Raw genomic sequence first — 17,625 nt, forward strand, 5'->3', positions numbered from 1 at the left:
CTGGAAAATCTTTTCTCACCAAATTCCCATTCATCCTGGTGGCTTGCAAAGTCCATCGTGAGCCCTAGGGCAGACAGACGCGATTATGAGAAATCTCTTTCCTGTGAGAGGAAAGGGGTTGGAAGAAGGGGTAGCCTTCAAAATAACTGTTCTTACCTGCTGATCCAAAAGAGCCCAGAACATGGGCAATGGGATATAAAGGAATAGTACCCTGGTCAGTGCCTTCACATCCATAATGAGCTGCTTCTGCAAGAAAGGGGAAGAAGGAACAGGCTGAATTGCTAAACTTGGTTTTCTTGCTTAGAGCAGAAATGTGCCAGAACAGTAAGAGAAGAGTCAAATGCAGCAAGAGGGAATCAGTTTGGACTTAGGAAAATTTCCATGGAGGTATAAGATATTTCTGCAGTTCCAACTTACAGGGTATTTCTCAGCTGCCCAATCCAGCCAGTGTTGTCGCTTTGGAATGTCCCCAGAGTGGTTGTTGAATCGGTTGGAAATAGCAAACTAGGGCAGAGCATAGATATCAGAGGAGAGACAAAAAGAAACCATTCTAATTCATTATCCCTTCCCTCAGACACACATACTTTGACTTACTCCAACCCTTTGATTTCATCAGACATTGAATTTCAGAATATTTCAGATATAATTTTATCTATCCCTACATCCTGTTGGCAACATATATAACATATACACATTTCAGAAGATTTCTGCCAATTTAAAAAAATGGTTACATTATTATTATTATTATTATTATTATTATTATTATTATTTTACTTAATGGTTGAGTAGAGGCACAGAGGAAGATGGATTAATCTCAGTTTGCCAAAAGGTACAGAGGTAGAACAGCGGTCATTGGGAAAAATGAATACCCATGTTTGAAGGCCTTTAAGCTCAGCATAGCATCTCTTTCCCATTGATTGAAAAAGGCAGGTAAATAATTCAGACTTACCCAGATACATTTGGCAACTTGAGTCACTATGTTTCCTTCAGGAGGTGGTTTTCTGTATATTTTGCTTCCCATTGCAAACACAACTGCAGGTGATACAAAAACAAGGTTCTTAGCTTCTCCTTCAGCACATTCAGTATGTCAGTGCAAAGGACAGGCTGCTGAAGTGTAGGAGTGACTGGCAAATCTTTTAAAGGGAGGGGACTGATTTAAGCTTCCTGACTTTTGGAATTAACACAAATTATGGGAGCCAAGAGAAGAATAAAATGGTCAGTTGTTAGGGAAGTAATCCGTTGAGACTTTCCTCTATCACAGAAATGGAACTCTCTTCTTTCCCCACCTTTACATCTGATATTTTACCAACTTTTCATTGAGACTTTCTTCAATGTAGTTCCCATCTGCCTTTCTTTTGCTTTACTATTACTATAATTCATGTTTAGGACCTCATGACCTCTGCCCTGGATTATTAAAATGTCTAGCAACTAGTTTCTCAATCCCTGTTATCTTCCTTCTCTTATCTGATGCCAAATTAAAACCTTCTTTCCAGGACCTACCTAAAAAGCCCAAACTCCTGGCATGAAAGGCCTTCCCAAATTCATATTATCCTGATGATTATTATTATCATTAACCATCTTTGAAGGTTTATTATTATATGTAAAGTGTTAAGCATTTTATATACATTAACTGATTTCACCTGAAAAAATATGTACTACTCTCTGCGTTTTATTGAGGACATTGAAGATAAAAGAAATTAAGCAATTTGTGCAGATTACACAGCTAGAAAACGCCAGAAATTGCATTTTTGACCTGAGGTCTGTCTGACTCAAAAATCTATGCTCTTAACCACCATAAAGCATCTCATTCACTCATTCTTGCATTAAACACTGTGCTAAACACTACCGGGACTAATGATAAAAAAGATGTGGCCCTGTGGAGCTCACCTCAATCTACTGCTTCCCACTTTATGTTTCATTATTTTCCATTAGGTATTCTACATTCTAACCACTATTCATCATTCCTACAAAAAATTCTATTCTGTACCATTATTGTACTTGAGTTCATTCTCTTTTCCTTACCTCATATTCTTTAACCACATCTCCACAGCTAATTATAAGTGAATTTTATTTTCTAATTTTTCTATTTTCCAAATTACCAGCGTTAGATGATATTATTTTTAGAATTATGAAATAATAAATATTATTGTTTTCAAGTTTATTAACTAAAATCAGCAGGAAGACTATCTTGGTACAATCCCGGATGTACTTCCCTCCTTAATGGATTTCCCAACTCCAGCAAGCTGTCCCTCTAGTAGGTCTTCTACCAAAGATGTCTTTGTCAGTGACCAGTAGGACTTTTCAGTACCTTTACACACCAGAATGCCTGAATCTCCTTACTTTTCCTTACCTTAACTTTCTAAATTCTCTAGTCCTCTCATACTCACTTTACCGCTATTTCTTTATTCATCTTCTCAGTTTCTCCAAAGCTTCTCCAAATAGCACCCTTTACCTACCACAGCCTTCTTATTGTTGACAGAAAAAAATAGTTAAGAGAAAGGGTGCTAATCCTGGGAGACAAGTGGGCAGATAAAAAAGGTATCTAGACAAGAGGAAGATTTTGGAGGGGAAATAGATTGCTCCTGAAATTAAGAATGATCTGGAAATCTCAATAGTGGAGGGGACAGTGGAAGTGATAAAAGGAAGGCCAGGTGATAAACTGGATAAGATCACACTTAAATGTCAAAGGCCACTTAACTAAAGAAGAGGAGTGGGAATCTTAAGTTTCCCCACTAGTTCTTCCTTGCTGTAGAGGATATTGCCCCCTACTTCACAAAGAAAACAGAAGCCCTCGAGTGGAAATTGTCTCAACTTCCTGTCACCAAATCTATTAACTCCTGTATCCACACCTATCCTCTCCTCCCTCCAGTTAGTTGAAGGTAATGTTCCTCCTCTGTACAAAGGTAATTCTGCCATGTGCATTTTCATACTGATTATACTATCTTTTTCTTGCACCATCAACCTCTTTCTCTACTGGAGTCTTCCTAATAATATTCAAGCATGCCTACCATCCTCTCTTGACTCCATGTCACATTCAGCTATACACATCATTTTCCCTTTCTTACCTCTTATTCACTTCCTACTCTATTCTAATCAGTCTTGAATCTTCACTAATCTACCATAACTGACATTTACCACATCAGTGACTTTCTTGTTGCTCTATTCAATGGACATTTTTCTCCCTGATCTCACTTTCCTACTCAGTAACATTTGTTACTCTGAACAATTCCCTTAGAACTCCTACCAATTTGGCCATTCCTTCTTAGTCTCATTTGTGGGCTTCTCCTCTTCGCCTATCTTTTCTTTTTAGTAGGCTCCATGTCCAGCGTGGAACCCAACATGGGGCTTGAACTTATGACCCTGAGATCAAAACCTGAGCTAAGATCAAGAGTCGGATGCTTAACTGACTGAGCCACCCAGGTCCCCCCCTCTTTACCTATCTTTTTAATGCTGGTATTCCTCAGGGTTCTATTCTAGCCCTCTTTTTACTTTACTCTTAATTATCTCTTAGTTATTTCATCTATTTTCATGGCTTAATTGCTATCCATACACTAATAGCTCCAGAACTTTATCTACAGCCCAAACATTTCTTCTGAGCTCGAAACCTGTATTTCCAGATAAATGTTCGATAACTCCAATTAGATGTTTCAAGGACATCTAATATGTAACATGTCCCAAACTAAATTCATTAGGATGATGATCCCACTATCTACCTAGTTGCTCAAGTCAGAACCCTACCTTCAATGTTGACTTATTTTCTCCATCACTTCACATATCCAATCACATATCAAGTTTTGTCAATTCTACCAGGGCTGAGACTAGTCTGAGCTGAGTGAGGCACTCACCCTGAGCACAAAAATTTTAAAGAATGCCAAAAATTCAGTAATCAAGATAAATAATATCCTTGCCTCACCCTTAATCCATTCTTTCTCTACGTTATAGTCAGAGACACCAATGAAAAATAAAAATCTAACAATCACTCCTATTCAGAATCCTTTTGTAGCTCCCTACTCCAGATAAAATTCTAATTCCTTAATGACTTAAAAGGTCCTTCATTACGTGATTTCTGTCAGTTTCTCCTCTTTATCTTTCTCCTTTATACCTGGGGCAATCTGAATTCCCTTAAGGCCTTCAGATATGTCACTATTATGTCTCACTTTCTTATCTTACAGATATCCTGTCTTCTTGGATTAATTGCTGCTAATCCTTTAGGTCTCACCTTAGATACCACTTCTTTAGGCAAACCTTTTCTGATCTTCGTGTTTTAGTCAGACATCCCCTCTGTGTGCTCCCATAGCTTTCTCTGTACTTCCCCAGTTGTGACACTGATCATACTATATTACAAATTCTTTTTTACTGTGTCTGTCGCCTTTTTCCTGCTGGACTATGTAAGTTTTTGAAAGCATAAACTCTGTGGCTCTCTAATTCACCATTGTGACCCCAATAGCTAGCACAGGATTTGACACATGAAAGTTCATTAAATAAATGTGTGTTGAATCAATGAATGAAAAATATAGATGAAATTAAATTAAATTAAATTATTGTGAAAGGCCAGAGAATTGTTATTTATTGGTACACAGAAAACTGAAGCTGCTGACTAATAATGGCAACTAACACTTATTTAACATTTCATAGTTTATAAAACATTTCACTTACAGCACCTCTTTTGATCTTCATAATTACTACAATATGTTAATATTATTGTGCCATGATCCAGAGGAGACACGGCACTAATAAGTAGAAAACCAGGACAATATTTGGGAAAATGTTTGGCTTCAATGGAAGAAGGAAGCAGGGAATGTATTATCACAGCTTTCCTGGAATAACACATAAACTAACTTGGAATTGGAATTAGAATCTGACTGTTACTATTAACCCCCTCCTGATAGAAAATAATCAGGACTGGACTTTGAGTCTCTGGGCTCTTTCTTCCTCTATTGAGCTCTTTATGTGTTTGGACTGGATATCTTCCAGGGGGGGTGGAACCCAAAGGTTCAGAGTGAGAACAGGTTTCCAGGTCAATGATTAGGAACAATCACGTCCAAGTTTCCCCTTAGACTGTGTAAACTAAACAATGCACACAACCTCCTTCCTCTTCCTTTACTGGGTTGTCAGTGGTAAACAGAATGCACTTGATCTAAGCTACATTGGTTTCCACCTGCTTATCCAACTCCCCTTATTCTCTTTGATTAAGAGAAAACTCCTTGGGAGCACTGAAGAGCAGGGCAGAAACAGCTAAACCTAGAAGCTACTTTAAAAGAATTAAGGGACACCTGGGTGGCTTAGTCAGTTAAGTGTCGGCCTTTGGCTTGGGTCATGATCCTAGGGTCCTGGGATAGAGTCCTGCATCAGGCTCCTTGCTCAGCAGGGAGCCTGCTTCTCCCTCTGCCTGCTGCTCTCCCTGCTTGTGCTCTTTCTCTCTCTCTGACAGATAAATAAATTTTTAAAAATCTTTAAAAAAAAGAATTAAAAATGTTTTCCAATTACCAGATAAATAACTCTCAGATGAAATAAGCTAGTTTGAGAGAAAGGATTAATTATCTTCTTTGCTTCCTTACATATTTTAGTGTAGAGCAGTGGATCTCAGCCTTGACTACACATTAGAATCACCTAAGTATTTAAAAAATTATAGATACCTAGGCCCCATCCTACAGAGATACTGACTTAATTGCTCCCATATGGGGCAGAGGGATCAGTCTTTTTAAAAGCTCTCTAGGAAAGTTCTTAGTTGTGTAACCTTGGGTATGTTTTCTTTTCTCTTTTTTTTCTTTTCGCTTTTCTTTTCTCTTCTTTTCCTTCCCTTTCCTTCCTTCCTTCCTTCCTTCCTTCCTTCCTTCCTTCCTTCCTTCCGTTTCTGACTTCATTCAGTTAATTTATCTCCACTGTCTAGAGAAAATTCCTACAATAACACTTACCTAATAGGGTTAGTGTGAGGATTGAATTAAATGGCTTAGATGATGTTTCTCATCAGCAGGCATCAGTGGTTATTAATTTCCCCTGTCCCAGTGCACTCACCAAGAGCTATCACCATAAGTAATCCTGGAACTCCAAAAGCCAATGCATAGCAGTCTTCCCCAAAACACTGCACATCTCCTAAAAAAAAAAAAAAAAGTAACCCTGAATCTTGAGTCTTTGATGTTTGAGGCTCTATTCTGCGAGCTCAGGTTTATAAGGTCATAGACAGCCATCCTCTTTCCTCCCATCACCTAATCCATAATCCTTCTTTAGGGTCAGACAAATCAAGATTTTAAAAAATTATCTGATTTTTAAACCCTTGTAAAAGGAGAGGATGGACATCAGGAAGCCTTGAAAAGATTTTTGACTGGCCAGAGGAAAACCTTATATAAGTCCCCTCAGAAAAGATCCTAACCTCTCAGCATGGGTGTGATAAATGTAGAAATCAGGCTCCCTGCATTGATGGAGAGGTAGAAGACAGAGAAGTATCTAGTCCGTTCCTCTGCCTGAAAACAAAACAAAAAACCAAACCAGGACAAATCATCAGTGCAATGGGCCTCCCAGCTCCAAATCCACCGTATGTTCAGACTAGGCTGGAGGTACATACACAGAAACAGATTCAGATATTGCCGCCATGCTATCTGAAAATCAGATTAGATATTTTAACACATAACCCAAACATTTACCCATCTTTCAAATCCCAGTACCAGCATCTTTAACACTCTTATACCCCTCCTAGGCAAAAATGATCATCCTATACACTATGCCACTTGTCCCCTATACATGTCTATTCTAATATTAATTTCTTTGCATTAAATGTCTCTTTCTTTCAGGAGGCTGAGAGTTCCTTTAGAGCAGAAATCATATCTTACTCATTTCTGTAATCCCTACTACCTAGCATAGCACCTGACATATATTATAGACTCAACACATGTTTATTGACTGAATTAATTAAGTGAATGATTGAGTTAAATAATAGATATTGTGGAATGTGTGCTAGGAATAGCACTAGAACACAGGACAGTGGATTAAACTGTTGATTAAGCAAGGTAGTTCACCTAATGCTTACAGGAAGTCTACCAAAGAGTATAAAATGAAATCCGTGAGCTTAGAAGTTGTTGGTGGAAACTTGGAGGTGGGTTTGTCTTATTACTGAAATGTCTTTGTGGAGCAGTTACCAAATGAAGCGACTTCAAGATAAAGTTGCTGATGTTTTATTCATTATGTCTCATTCTGGCACCACAGGTCTTTTCCTGACACAATAGAATAATCTGTCCTTCCTTATTTACTATTCACAGTGTGTTTGCTTCCTCCTCTGGTCCCCTTTTCAACCTATTCCACTCACCTATTTGTACAGTTCATTGTGCATAGAATCCCAAAGGCTGCCAAAGGTCGGTATTTCTCCAAAGTCAGCAAGCAATTATGATCTATGGTACCCCAGACAGATAAAGAATATAAAATAATAATTCAGATGGTCTGAAGGGTAGGAGAAACACAAGAAGCAGGACACAGAGAAAGAACAGAGAGAGAAAAACCAGAAACATGAGAAATAGCTACAGATTAGGGAATAATACGTGAAGACAGGCAAAAAAGAAAACTGAGAGCAAAAGAGAGGAAACCAGAAATGTTGCCTACTTAAGAATAGACTCTTTCTGAATTCTTAATCTCAGGAAACAAACTGAGGGTTGCTGGAGTAGTGGGGGGTGGGAGCGATGGGGTGGCTGGGTGATAGACATTGGGGAGGGTATGTGCTATGGTGAGCGCTGTGAATTGTGTAAGACTGTTGAATCACAGACCTGTACCCCTGAAACAAATAATACTTTATATGTTTAAAAAAAAAAAAGAAGATAGCAGGAAGGGAAAAATTAAGGGGGGGAAATTGGAGGGGGAGACGAACCATGAGAGACTATGGACTCTGAGAAACAAACTGAGGGTTCTGGGGCAGGGGTGGGGGGATTGGTTAGCCTGGTGATGGGTATTAAAGAGGGCACGTATTGAATGGAGCACTGGGTGTTATACACAAACAATGAATCATGGAACACTACATCAAAAACTAATGATGTAATGTATGGTGATAAACATAATAAAAAAAAAAAAGAATAGACTCTTTTCCTTGCCTATGTGTCACAGTTTCCTCATACAGGCCCATTTTTAGCTTATTCATACTGGGTCCCCTCTCCCCCATTAATAGTGGAAAGTATTTAGGAAAGAGGAATGATCATCCAGACAAGTTCATCTATAAAATCTCATTCTGTTTTATTCTGAACAATCATTTTCCCTTTCACAGGATCTCAGCCAGAGATGCTTAAATCATCTCTACACTGCTCATCATCTCCCATCCCCAAAGTACCTACCAAGTTTCTTCTGAAATACCTCAAGAGAGGGTAAACTCACTACTTCAAACTCTATTTGAAGTTTTTCCTTCCATTGAGCAAAAAACTTCTTATAGCTTTCACTCCTAGTTCTGGTTTAATTACTGACATCCTTCCAATATCTATTGACAGCTACAATATTTTCTTTAATTCTTAACTTATACAGGCTGAATTCTTCAATTCCTTCAACCTTTCTTCATAAGATGTGTCTTAGGCCATTCACCACGCTGGTCACTTTCTTCTGAACATCTTCCAATGTTTCCCTCTATTAATGACCAGTACCCAGCACTGAATAGAACTCCTGACCTATGGATTACTTCAATCTTGGCAAACAGCTACCTGGCAGGTACATTTTTAATGCCTGCTCTACATTCTTGAAATCACAGAAATAACACGATTCTTACATGTTTTTCTTCAAACTGGTCTCCACCAAAAGCTGCCACGCAGGGCTTGATACCTCCTGTCCCCAAAGCTATTAGACTCAGGCCAACCAATGATAGGACTCTGAAATGGAGAGGCAAGGATACTAACCATATTGATACTAAACACAACTGCAGAAATTGGATATAGATATATAGGAGAGAAAAATGTGCACAAGGACAAAGACCCCCTTCACATTTCTTCACGTTTCCATCTTCCTTCACTCCTCAGAGAGACTCAGGGACACTTACAAACTTAATGACTTTCTGGCCTCTGCCAGAAAGTATACTTTGCTTGGGAAGGTTTTGTCCCTGATGGTCCATTTACCCTTTGTGTGCAATAGACAGAAGCAGATACTGAAGGAACTCCAAAGTTAAATCACTGGTTCTCAATCTTGTCTTAATTTAAGGGATACACCAGTAGAAGGACCTTACAAACACCTATCCCACATACCCTAACTAACCACAGAACAAAATGGTAAAATTCATTGTAATTAAAAGAAGAATTGTCACTAATTTTTGATGGGACACTGAAAAGGAGGCATCTAATATTTATTAAAATTTAAAATTCTTAACTCATTGGATAAATACATGTGTAGCCACATTATAAACATGAATATAAATGATCTACTTCTTGAACAAGTGTAATCCTCTCTACTTACCGAATCAACTATCAGAATGTATCAAATGCTTCTGGCACAATAAACATCAATAGCTTAAGTAAAGAGGAACAGAGTAACTGGAATATATGGAACTACACATAAATGGAAATAATCCAAGCTTTGAACAGGACTTCTACAATGTGTTATAAGGAAATATTATGCACATTTTTTAATCCTAGCAAAGTACAGATGCATGGGTAGGTGAATAGGTGAGGAAATATGGGGGACATGAGGTTTTAATAATTATCTTCAAGCATATGATGAGTTTTTATGAAAAAGATACTAGCTAGGCATTCTACAAGTCTCCAAGTACTTAATAAAAACAAATGAGGACAGATAAATTAGGAAAGAGTTCAACTGGTCATAAAATACTTTTTTTCCCAACCACTTTGGTAATAAAACAATAGGTTGAAAATAAAGGGACATCTCTGGTAAGAAAACAGAAAATCACCTGTAACGAATGTGTGAGACATTTACCTGTCTAATGGAAGAACAGTGGTTTAATTTATTCCATGATTTTACTCACGTGTGTACCATTTGTCCCCCTATTATTGGTAAGGCACCCAAGGACTTGACCACATGGCCAAGCACATACACCAAGGAGAGATAGATGATTGTCCTGTTGAGAGAGTTAAATCAGTCAGTCTATAAACAATTAAGAAATGGGCAGAAGACATGAGTAGATACTTTTCCAAAGAAGACATCCAGACACATGAAATGAGTGTCTGGTCAACATCACTCATCATCAGGGAAATACAAATCAAAACCACAATGAGATACTACCTCACACCTGTCAGAATGGCTAAAATTAACAACACAAGAAACAACAGGTGTTGGCAAGGATGTGGGAACCCTCTTACACTGTTGGTGGGAATGCAAACTGGTGCAGCCACTCAGGAGAACAGTATGGACATTCCTCAAAGACTTAAAAATAGAACTATCCTATGATCCAGCAATTGCACTACTAGGTATTTACCCAAAAGATACAAAAGTACAGATTCAAAGGGGGTACATGCATCCCGATGTTTATAGCAGCACTATCAACAATAGCCAAATTATGGAGAGAGCCCAAATGTCCATCAACTGATGAATGGAAAAAGATGTGGTGTGTATATATAATGGACTATTACTCAGCCATCAAAAAGAATGAAATCTTGCCATTTGCAACGATGTGGATGGAGCTAGAGTGTATTACGCTAAGTGAAATAAGTCAGTCAAAGAAAGACAAATACCATATGGTTTCACTCATGTGTGGAATTTAAGAAATAAAACAGATGAACATGTGGGAGGGGGGAAAAGGAGAGAGGAAAACAAACCATAAGAGACTCTTAATGATAGAGAACAAACTGAGGGTTGATGAGGGAGGTGGGTGAGGGATGGACTAGATGGGTGATGAGTATTGAAAAGAGCACTTTTTGTGATGAGCACTGGGTGTTGTATGTAAGTGATGAATCACTGAATTCTATTCCTGAAACCAATACTGCACTGTATGTTAACTAACTAAAATTTAAATAAAAATTTAAAAAAATAAACAGAATTGAGAGGCTTGGGTAATAGCCTCAGAGTTCATACTGTTCTCAGTACTAGGATAAATGGAGTAGGAGGAGGAAGGGGTGGAAGAGGAAAGACCTTCCTGAGAAATGTACATAGAAATAGTAACGGTGAATGAACTCTACCCTGTGGTGTTAGAGGTGAAGGACGTTCCCTTCAAGCTCCTTTCTCATATGTGACCTGTCCTTTCCCCTCACTCACCCCACACAGACACAGAGCATCCACAGGATGGATTTGCAGCAAGTGGTTTTTTTAAACTAGGAGAACCAGGACAACAGGATACTTTGACCTGTGATGTTTTTATCAAGGAATGTCTTTGGCTCTAGAAATCAATAGGGGTCAAGAAAAAACTCCAGGTAAACAGGAAAAAGGGATGGCTAACACAAAGAACTTTCTCTAAACCCAACCACTGAGATATACAGAAAGATAAAGGGCTGTCAGTTTCAGCCTGGTCACTTGAACACTTGGGTTAATTGTAATCCTCACCACAGTTATCCCATGTTCAAGTTACCAAGGGTAAGAAAGGAGTCGGGAACTATGAATAGACTGCCCAGTGATAAAGATCATGCAGTTGGTTGGGATTTCTTGTATTATTTTTCCCAAGAAATCTGAAGGCAAATAGGAGGTAGAACAGTGAGGAATTCGAGGAAGAACATATGTAGAGATTTACACACTGAAATATGGCACACTACCACGCATGCAATATATTCCTTATGTGCATTACTATACCAGCATTCTCTTTATATATAAGTAGAATGTTAGTACTAGAAGGAACCTTGGAAATTATCTGGTTTACACCTGTGATTTTAAAGTGTTATATGCTGGAATATAAAGAATGAAATGAAGGTATCAGAGAGAGGCTGGAGATGCCAGCAATCTCAGGTTGTGGATTTTTCATCCTAAATGCCTAATCTCTCTAGGTTGGCTGTCCAGGGAAGGGACCTTAGGGGGTTTATAATGGCAAGTAGGGTATAAGAGGTTGGGTGACTAATCCAGGGCATTAATTGCCCAAAGCAATTAACATCAGAGGGAGGGGGCAGGCTTTCCCAAAAGGCCTTGTAACATCTTCTAAAGAAAAGTTTTCTTTGTTGGAATAAAAAGAATAAATAGAATGGAAATAAAAAGGGATTGAAAAAAGGCCAGCTATCATGAACCCAAAAGAGATGATCTCTGCTAGATCATTAGAGAGAAAAAACAAAAGGAGTGTGAGCTGGAGTAGTAGAGTCTGCGTGGGGAGATCAGAGCAATATCAGATTGTTGGACTAAATGGATGCGGAAAGTATAAATGGTTTAGAAAGAAAATAAGCAAACTTTTAGGTGAAAGGCTCAGGGAATTAGTCTAGGATATGAAAAATATAAGAGAGGAAGCTAATGGCAGGAAACTTTAACAGAAAGAGAAAGAAGTCAAGATAGATTTGGACACTCTGCATTTGAAAGGAGGCCACTGAAATCCTAACCATAGGAAACAGAACTTTTCTGGACAGACTTGACCGATCTTCCATCTGCAAATGAGGAAGGTGAAATCCAGAGAGGTCAAAGAACATTCCTAAGTGACATTCTTGGAGTGCCTGGGTGGCCAGGTCGGCTGAATGTCTGACTCTTGATTTTGGCTCAGGTTGTGATTTCAGAGTTGTGGGATGCATCCCTGTGCTAGGTCCACGCTGAACATGGAGCCTGCTTAGGGATTCTCTCTTTCCTTCTCCCTCTGCCCCCCCCCCCCCCCCCCCCCCGCTCACATGCTCGCTCTTGCTCTCTCTCTCAAAAAGAAAAAAAATAAGTAAAGTGACATTCTAATTAATTAGTATTAGGGTTAGGTCTAGAATTTCTATGTCTAACCAGTGTTAGTGTTCCTTTAGTTTTATTATAGACAGGTTAATGTAGAAAAGAGGAAGAAGTTTTAGGTTTTATTTCACTACCAGAGCCACTGTTAATTAGAGCTTAGGAACTGAGAAGTATGTGCAGTGATGGCAGAGAAAGAGACCTAGCATGAAGAAGGTCAGCTCTGATGAGACAAAAAGGATAGGAGATGGAAAGGACATGCTCTAGACCTACTCAGAGAAAGAGAAAATAGAAGTGTAGAGATAATATCCAAAAGCATATTTGGCAATAAACACATTTAAGAGAGTGGTTGTAAGCCTGAACTGATAGGCATGGGTCACAGGGTATAAACACCACACTAGGGACTATGACTAAAAATGTTTGGCTCTCTGTAAAAGCAACTTGACATAAAAAATAGCGTTCTAGCATGCAGTTAAGCCTCTCAGTAGATGTTTATAGACATCATGAGAAGCCATATCCATGCTTCAATTTTGGAGGAAGTCATTTTAAAAATAAAAGAATGTACTATGTCATGTATGAGAGTCTCTTATTCTATAAAAATTTATTTATTGAATAAAGACCATGGCTTATACTTTCTTTTCTGCGTATAATGCCAACCTCCTATCTGGATGGACTTGGTGACCAATACTACATAAGTAGCAAACATAAATCTTAGACACCTTCCCACCAACCTTCTCTCAAGTCAGGAATCTGTGTTTACTACCATGCTATGGTTGTAGATATATATTTAATGCTGATTAAACACTTTAGAACAATGGGGCACCTGGGTGGCTCAGTTGTTAAGTGTCTGCCTTCGGCTCAGGTCATGGTCCCAGGGTCCGGGGATTGAGCCCCATGTCAGGCTCCCTGCTCAGTGGGAAGCCTGCTTCTCCCTCTCCCACTCCCCCTGCTTGTGTTCCCTCTCTCACTATGTCTCTATCTGTCAAATAAATAAATAAAATATTAAAAAAAACACTTTAGAACAATGAAAATATATATATACCAAGTGAGATATAAACCAATATTTACTAAAGAGGATTCCCTGGAACACCACATCCACAAAATATCCTGAAACAATATTTCATGCCCAAATAAGTTTGGCAATCACTATATACCATAACCTTCTCTTGGAGAGTGTACAGTGTTTATTACCATGTTAAAGGCTATAAGAAGTCATGCAATAAAGAATCTTTTTAACTTTGTTCAGCCTAGCATTTTCCAAACTTATTTGACCATGAGAACTTTATCTTCCTATATTACACTCATTGTATCCTATCAACCAATTTCAACAAAATGCACTTTGAGAAATACTAATTAAAATAAATCCATAGATGACAAGACTATGGAAATAACTTGGTGATGAATAGCCAAGATCCATATCTAACCTGTGAGGATAATGTTATAGGAGACAACTAAAACATTACCCCATAAATGTCTCTTGGTGCTATTTTCAGAGACTTAAAAGATACGGAACTGAACAGACCATCAGTCTAACTCATGAAAATAGGTATTAGATTCTTAAGAAGGAAACCACAGAGATTAGAGAAAAGAAACAGTAAAACAGCTGAGAAGAGGGACTCATAAGAATATGCTAAAGGATGATTCAACCAGAGAAGAGATGAACAGTATATGAAATAACTACATTGAGGTCTCTAAAATTATAAATTTTCTGGTGGGTAGCAATCTTTATTGTCTCTAAGATCAGAACAAGAATTGGTCTTAAACTACAGAATGGAAGATTAAAATTAGATTTAGGGAAAATAAAAATAACAATTCCTGACTGGAAAGGATGTAAAAAATTGGAAAAACTGATAATGAAGAGAAATAGTCTTTCTGTGTTGTCAGTTTTAGAGAGATGCTTATTTGTCATGGATGGCGTAAGTATACTCTTGCTTGGAAGCAAGAGGCTAGAAGTGGCAAAATCTCTGCATGATGAATCTGTGATGTGGGGATGTGACCTCCCATTTTCCTTACTTGAATTTTCCCAGCCATGAGTCAGCAATGGCTGCTCCCAGGATGGGAGTGAAATAACAGAGGCTGCTGAAGGCATGGTATATAGATGTGGAGGTGTCTTCGCTCCAGTGCAGGAAATACAGGAAATACAGGGTCAGCACAGCTGAGGTGGAGAAGGGGAAACAAAACAAGATAGATGCATTAAAGTGATTTATGGAGAAGTACATTTCATCTCTGGTCTTTGAAGGTAATCTCGACCTTCAACACTCCTATCAGTGAAGTGACTGAGGGGTGACTGCCAGGCAGTAGAAGCAGGACCCATGGGAACTGTGGGAGTGGGTGAGACTTTGCTTAGTGGGCAAATGCAATACTCCTCCCTTCAGTCCATGTGCATACATAGCAGCATTTAAGCCAATCGCAAAGATCATATGGTGCTTCCAATATCCCTACCTTCTCCCTCCCAACAATATAGTTCATAGGCCTGAGAAACAGATATGAAAATGGAAGTTGTCACACTTTTATTCTTACAGACTGTGTTCTGGTTTCTGTTAGGCTTTTCTATTCTTGGCTTGTATGAGTTATTAGGTGAAATCCCATGAGGTATTTATTGGCAGGGTTGGCCAAAGGAAAAGACCAATTTGGATGAAGGCAGAAAGTGCGGATAAGGGAAATAAGTGCATAAGGAAGACCACATTGTTCCAAATAAGGGGTGAGGATGAGTGGAGAAAAGGAAGTCCTTGGGACACAAAATTACCTTTCATGCCATAATAGGAAAAGCGCTCACAGAATTCATTCACCACAATGAAGGCAATGCTCAGTGGATAGTTGGAGCCACAGATTTTCTATGAAACAAAAAGACAATGGTTCAAGCATGAGCTGCCCGCCCCCCCCCATTTAAATCAGTAGCTTGCCCTATAACAGAAAAATGTATTTATTTTAAATCACTGTGATAGGTAATGCATAGCAATGGCTCCTACTCTTCATGAAACAGCTATTACCACACTGAAAGTGTTTGCATTGCTGACTTAGGAGTGATAGAAGCTATTCTGAATATTACTTTGCTCCTCATTCATTTAACATGGAAGTACTCAGACATTCCTTGATCCCAGAGACCAGGACCTGCTCATCTTCCTACAACTACTAACTGAAAAGCCTGGGGCTCTGAGCAGGAGAATAAACATACTTATTTCTAAGAACAGAACAAAGAATTAGACTATGGAGCACTTGATGCCCAAGCAATTACATTTAGAGGTCAATAACCTCCTTAGCTACAGTGTTCGAACTAACCTCTCTTGTCCCCACCTGCCCTGTTCATCATGCTGGGAGGAATCCTGACAGTATGATGGCTTCCCATTCAGAGCCTGCTGGAGCCAGGCTCAGAGCCCAACTAAAAGTAAGCTGATTGATCACCTTAAACTTGGGCAGAGGGTTCTTAAATCTTGTAATATTAAATGTCCACTCTTCCTGTGAAAGACATTCTATAACATTTTCTTGTTAATCCTATTAGACATTAAAAGAACTATGCTATTACATGTACCATATCAGTCAGTATATAAGGAAAGTCATGTTTATTTCAAATCCCTACCTATTATGATAGCCCAACTAACATGAGGGGGGATGGAGATATTTGTATTTGGGACAGTCAAATCTCATCATGAAATTTATATTGCCTCTTATTTCATAAGAAATATATGCATCTTTATAAGCAGACTTAAATGTTTAGGACCAGAAGATATATAATTAGCTAAATAAACAAAGTAATAAATTAATGATTCTACTTTTACCCATATGGATAGACATGAACAACCCTCCTAAATATTAATATATGTTAATATATTAACTTACTTGAAAGACACAATAAACTGGCTTCTTACCTTCCCAGCTCACAGCTTGAAAATTACGCAACCTGGAGTTTAGTTAACACACTTTACTAGCTATGTACTACTGGGACTGGCTGTGTTAACCTACTGACCCTGGCCATGCCACTGCACCTGTCTTTATGTTCACTTCTCTTATTCCAAATAAATGAGAATACTACCACCTCTTGGCCCATAGTGAGAACTCAGTAAATATTGGCTATTATTCCTATACCCTGTTCACTTTTAAGATTTTGATATAAAGATTTAATGAGATAATGAATTTGGAAGTGTTTAACAAGTATATAATACAAACATTATTATTCTTAGTTTCTCTGTCCTGTCTCCCACGGTAAACTGGCACACATTGTAACAGAGACTGGATCTATTCTAAAACTCTCCTTGGTGTCCAGCATAAGATTCTGAATACAGGGGGGAAAGAAGGGTTGAGTTTTTATATTGGTTTAGAAAGAACAATCACACACAGTTCTCCAGGCAAGAATGCTTGCCAAGTTTCCCTGGATATTCAAATTGCTTCTTTTTTCACCCCAGAGAAACTCAGAATATACAATGAGATACAGCAAAGTCCTGGATTCCAACTGAAGAACTCTTAACTACCTCTTCCTGCTGCTTCTTCTCCTAAGCAAAGGAAACTTCTGTTTAGATTTGGTTTTCAGGTTAATTCTAACTCCAAGTGAGAATAGTCTTTGATAACCTAATACAGCTCAGCCTGACACTCCAGAGGCCAAGAAGTAGAACCCAAAGAGCAATTCTGTTCCTGTCAGAAGCAGATTGGAATTTGGGGACTCACCGGAGGTGGCTTCTTTGGAAGGCTGAGGGGTCGAGGTCGTACCTCTTCAGTGGAGACAGGTGAAAAAAGAGTTTCCTTAGACTCATTTTTCTGGAAAGGATTCATAGCTGGTTCCTTACTCTCACTCTCTTCAAGCATTTGGTTTCAGTAGGCAGTTGGGACAGCTGCCAGCCTACTGTAAAACCGGGCACTGGGAGTGGACTAGGTTTAACCCTCTGTGTGTCAGCT

The 17,625-nt window shown here is 38.7% G+C and overlaps 1 protein-coding gene across 3 annotated transcripts in view; it reads right to left on the reverse strand.

Moving 5' to 3' along the window:
* Positions 1-17,625, reverse strand: part of SLC15A2 (solute carrier family 15 member 2) — a 32,774-nt gene extending 15,149 nt beyond the window's left edge. Inside the window, exons 1-11 of one of the 3 annotated variants that reach the window (XM_006731946.3) lie at positions 17,398-17,610; positions 15,485-15,572; positions 14,752-14,893; positions 9,935-10,027; positions 8,732-8,831; positions 6,371-6,461; positions 6,016-6,093; positions 950-1,032; positions 418-504; positions 157-246; positions 20-64 (exon numbers count right to left, since the gene is read on the reverse strand). In XM_006731946.3, coding sequence (XP_006732009.2) covers positions 20-64; positions 157-246; positions 418-504; positions 950-1,032; positions 6,016-6,093; positions 6,371-6,461; positions 8,732-8,831; positions 9,935-10,027; positions 14,752-14,893; positions 15,485-15,572; positions 17,398-17,535 — 1,035 coding nt within the window. In that variant the 5' untranslated portion in view covers positions 17,536-17,610. Of the gene's footprint in view, positions 1-19; positions 65-156; positions 247-417; positions 505-949; positions 1,033-6,015; positions 6,094-6,370; positions 6,462-8,731; positions 8,832-9,934; positions 10,028-14,751; positions 14,894-15,484; positions 15,573-17,397 lie in introns of all 3 variants that reach the window. The other 2 variants (XM_081833077.1, XM_031026602.2) reach the window with 2 other exon arrangements.

Source organism: Leptonychotes weddellii, chromosome 1 (assembly GCF_054177405.1).
Source record: "Leptonychotes weddellii isolate Sample4059 chromosome 1, ASM5417740v2, whole genome shotgun sequence".
In the NCBI taxonomy this organism is placed as follows: Eukaryota; Metazoa; Chordata; class Mammalia; order Carnivora; family Phocidae; genus Leptonychotes; species Leptonychotes weddellii.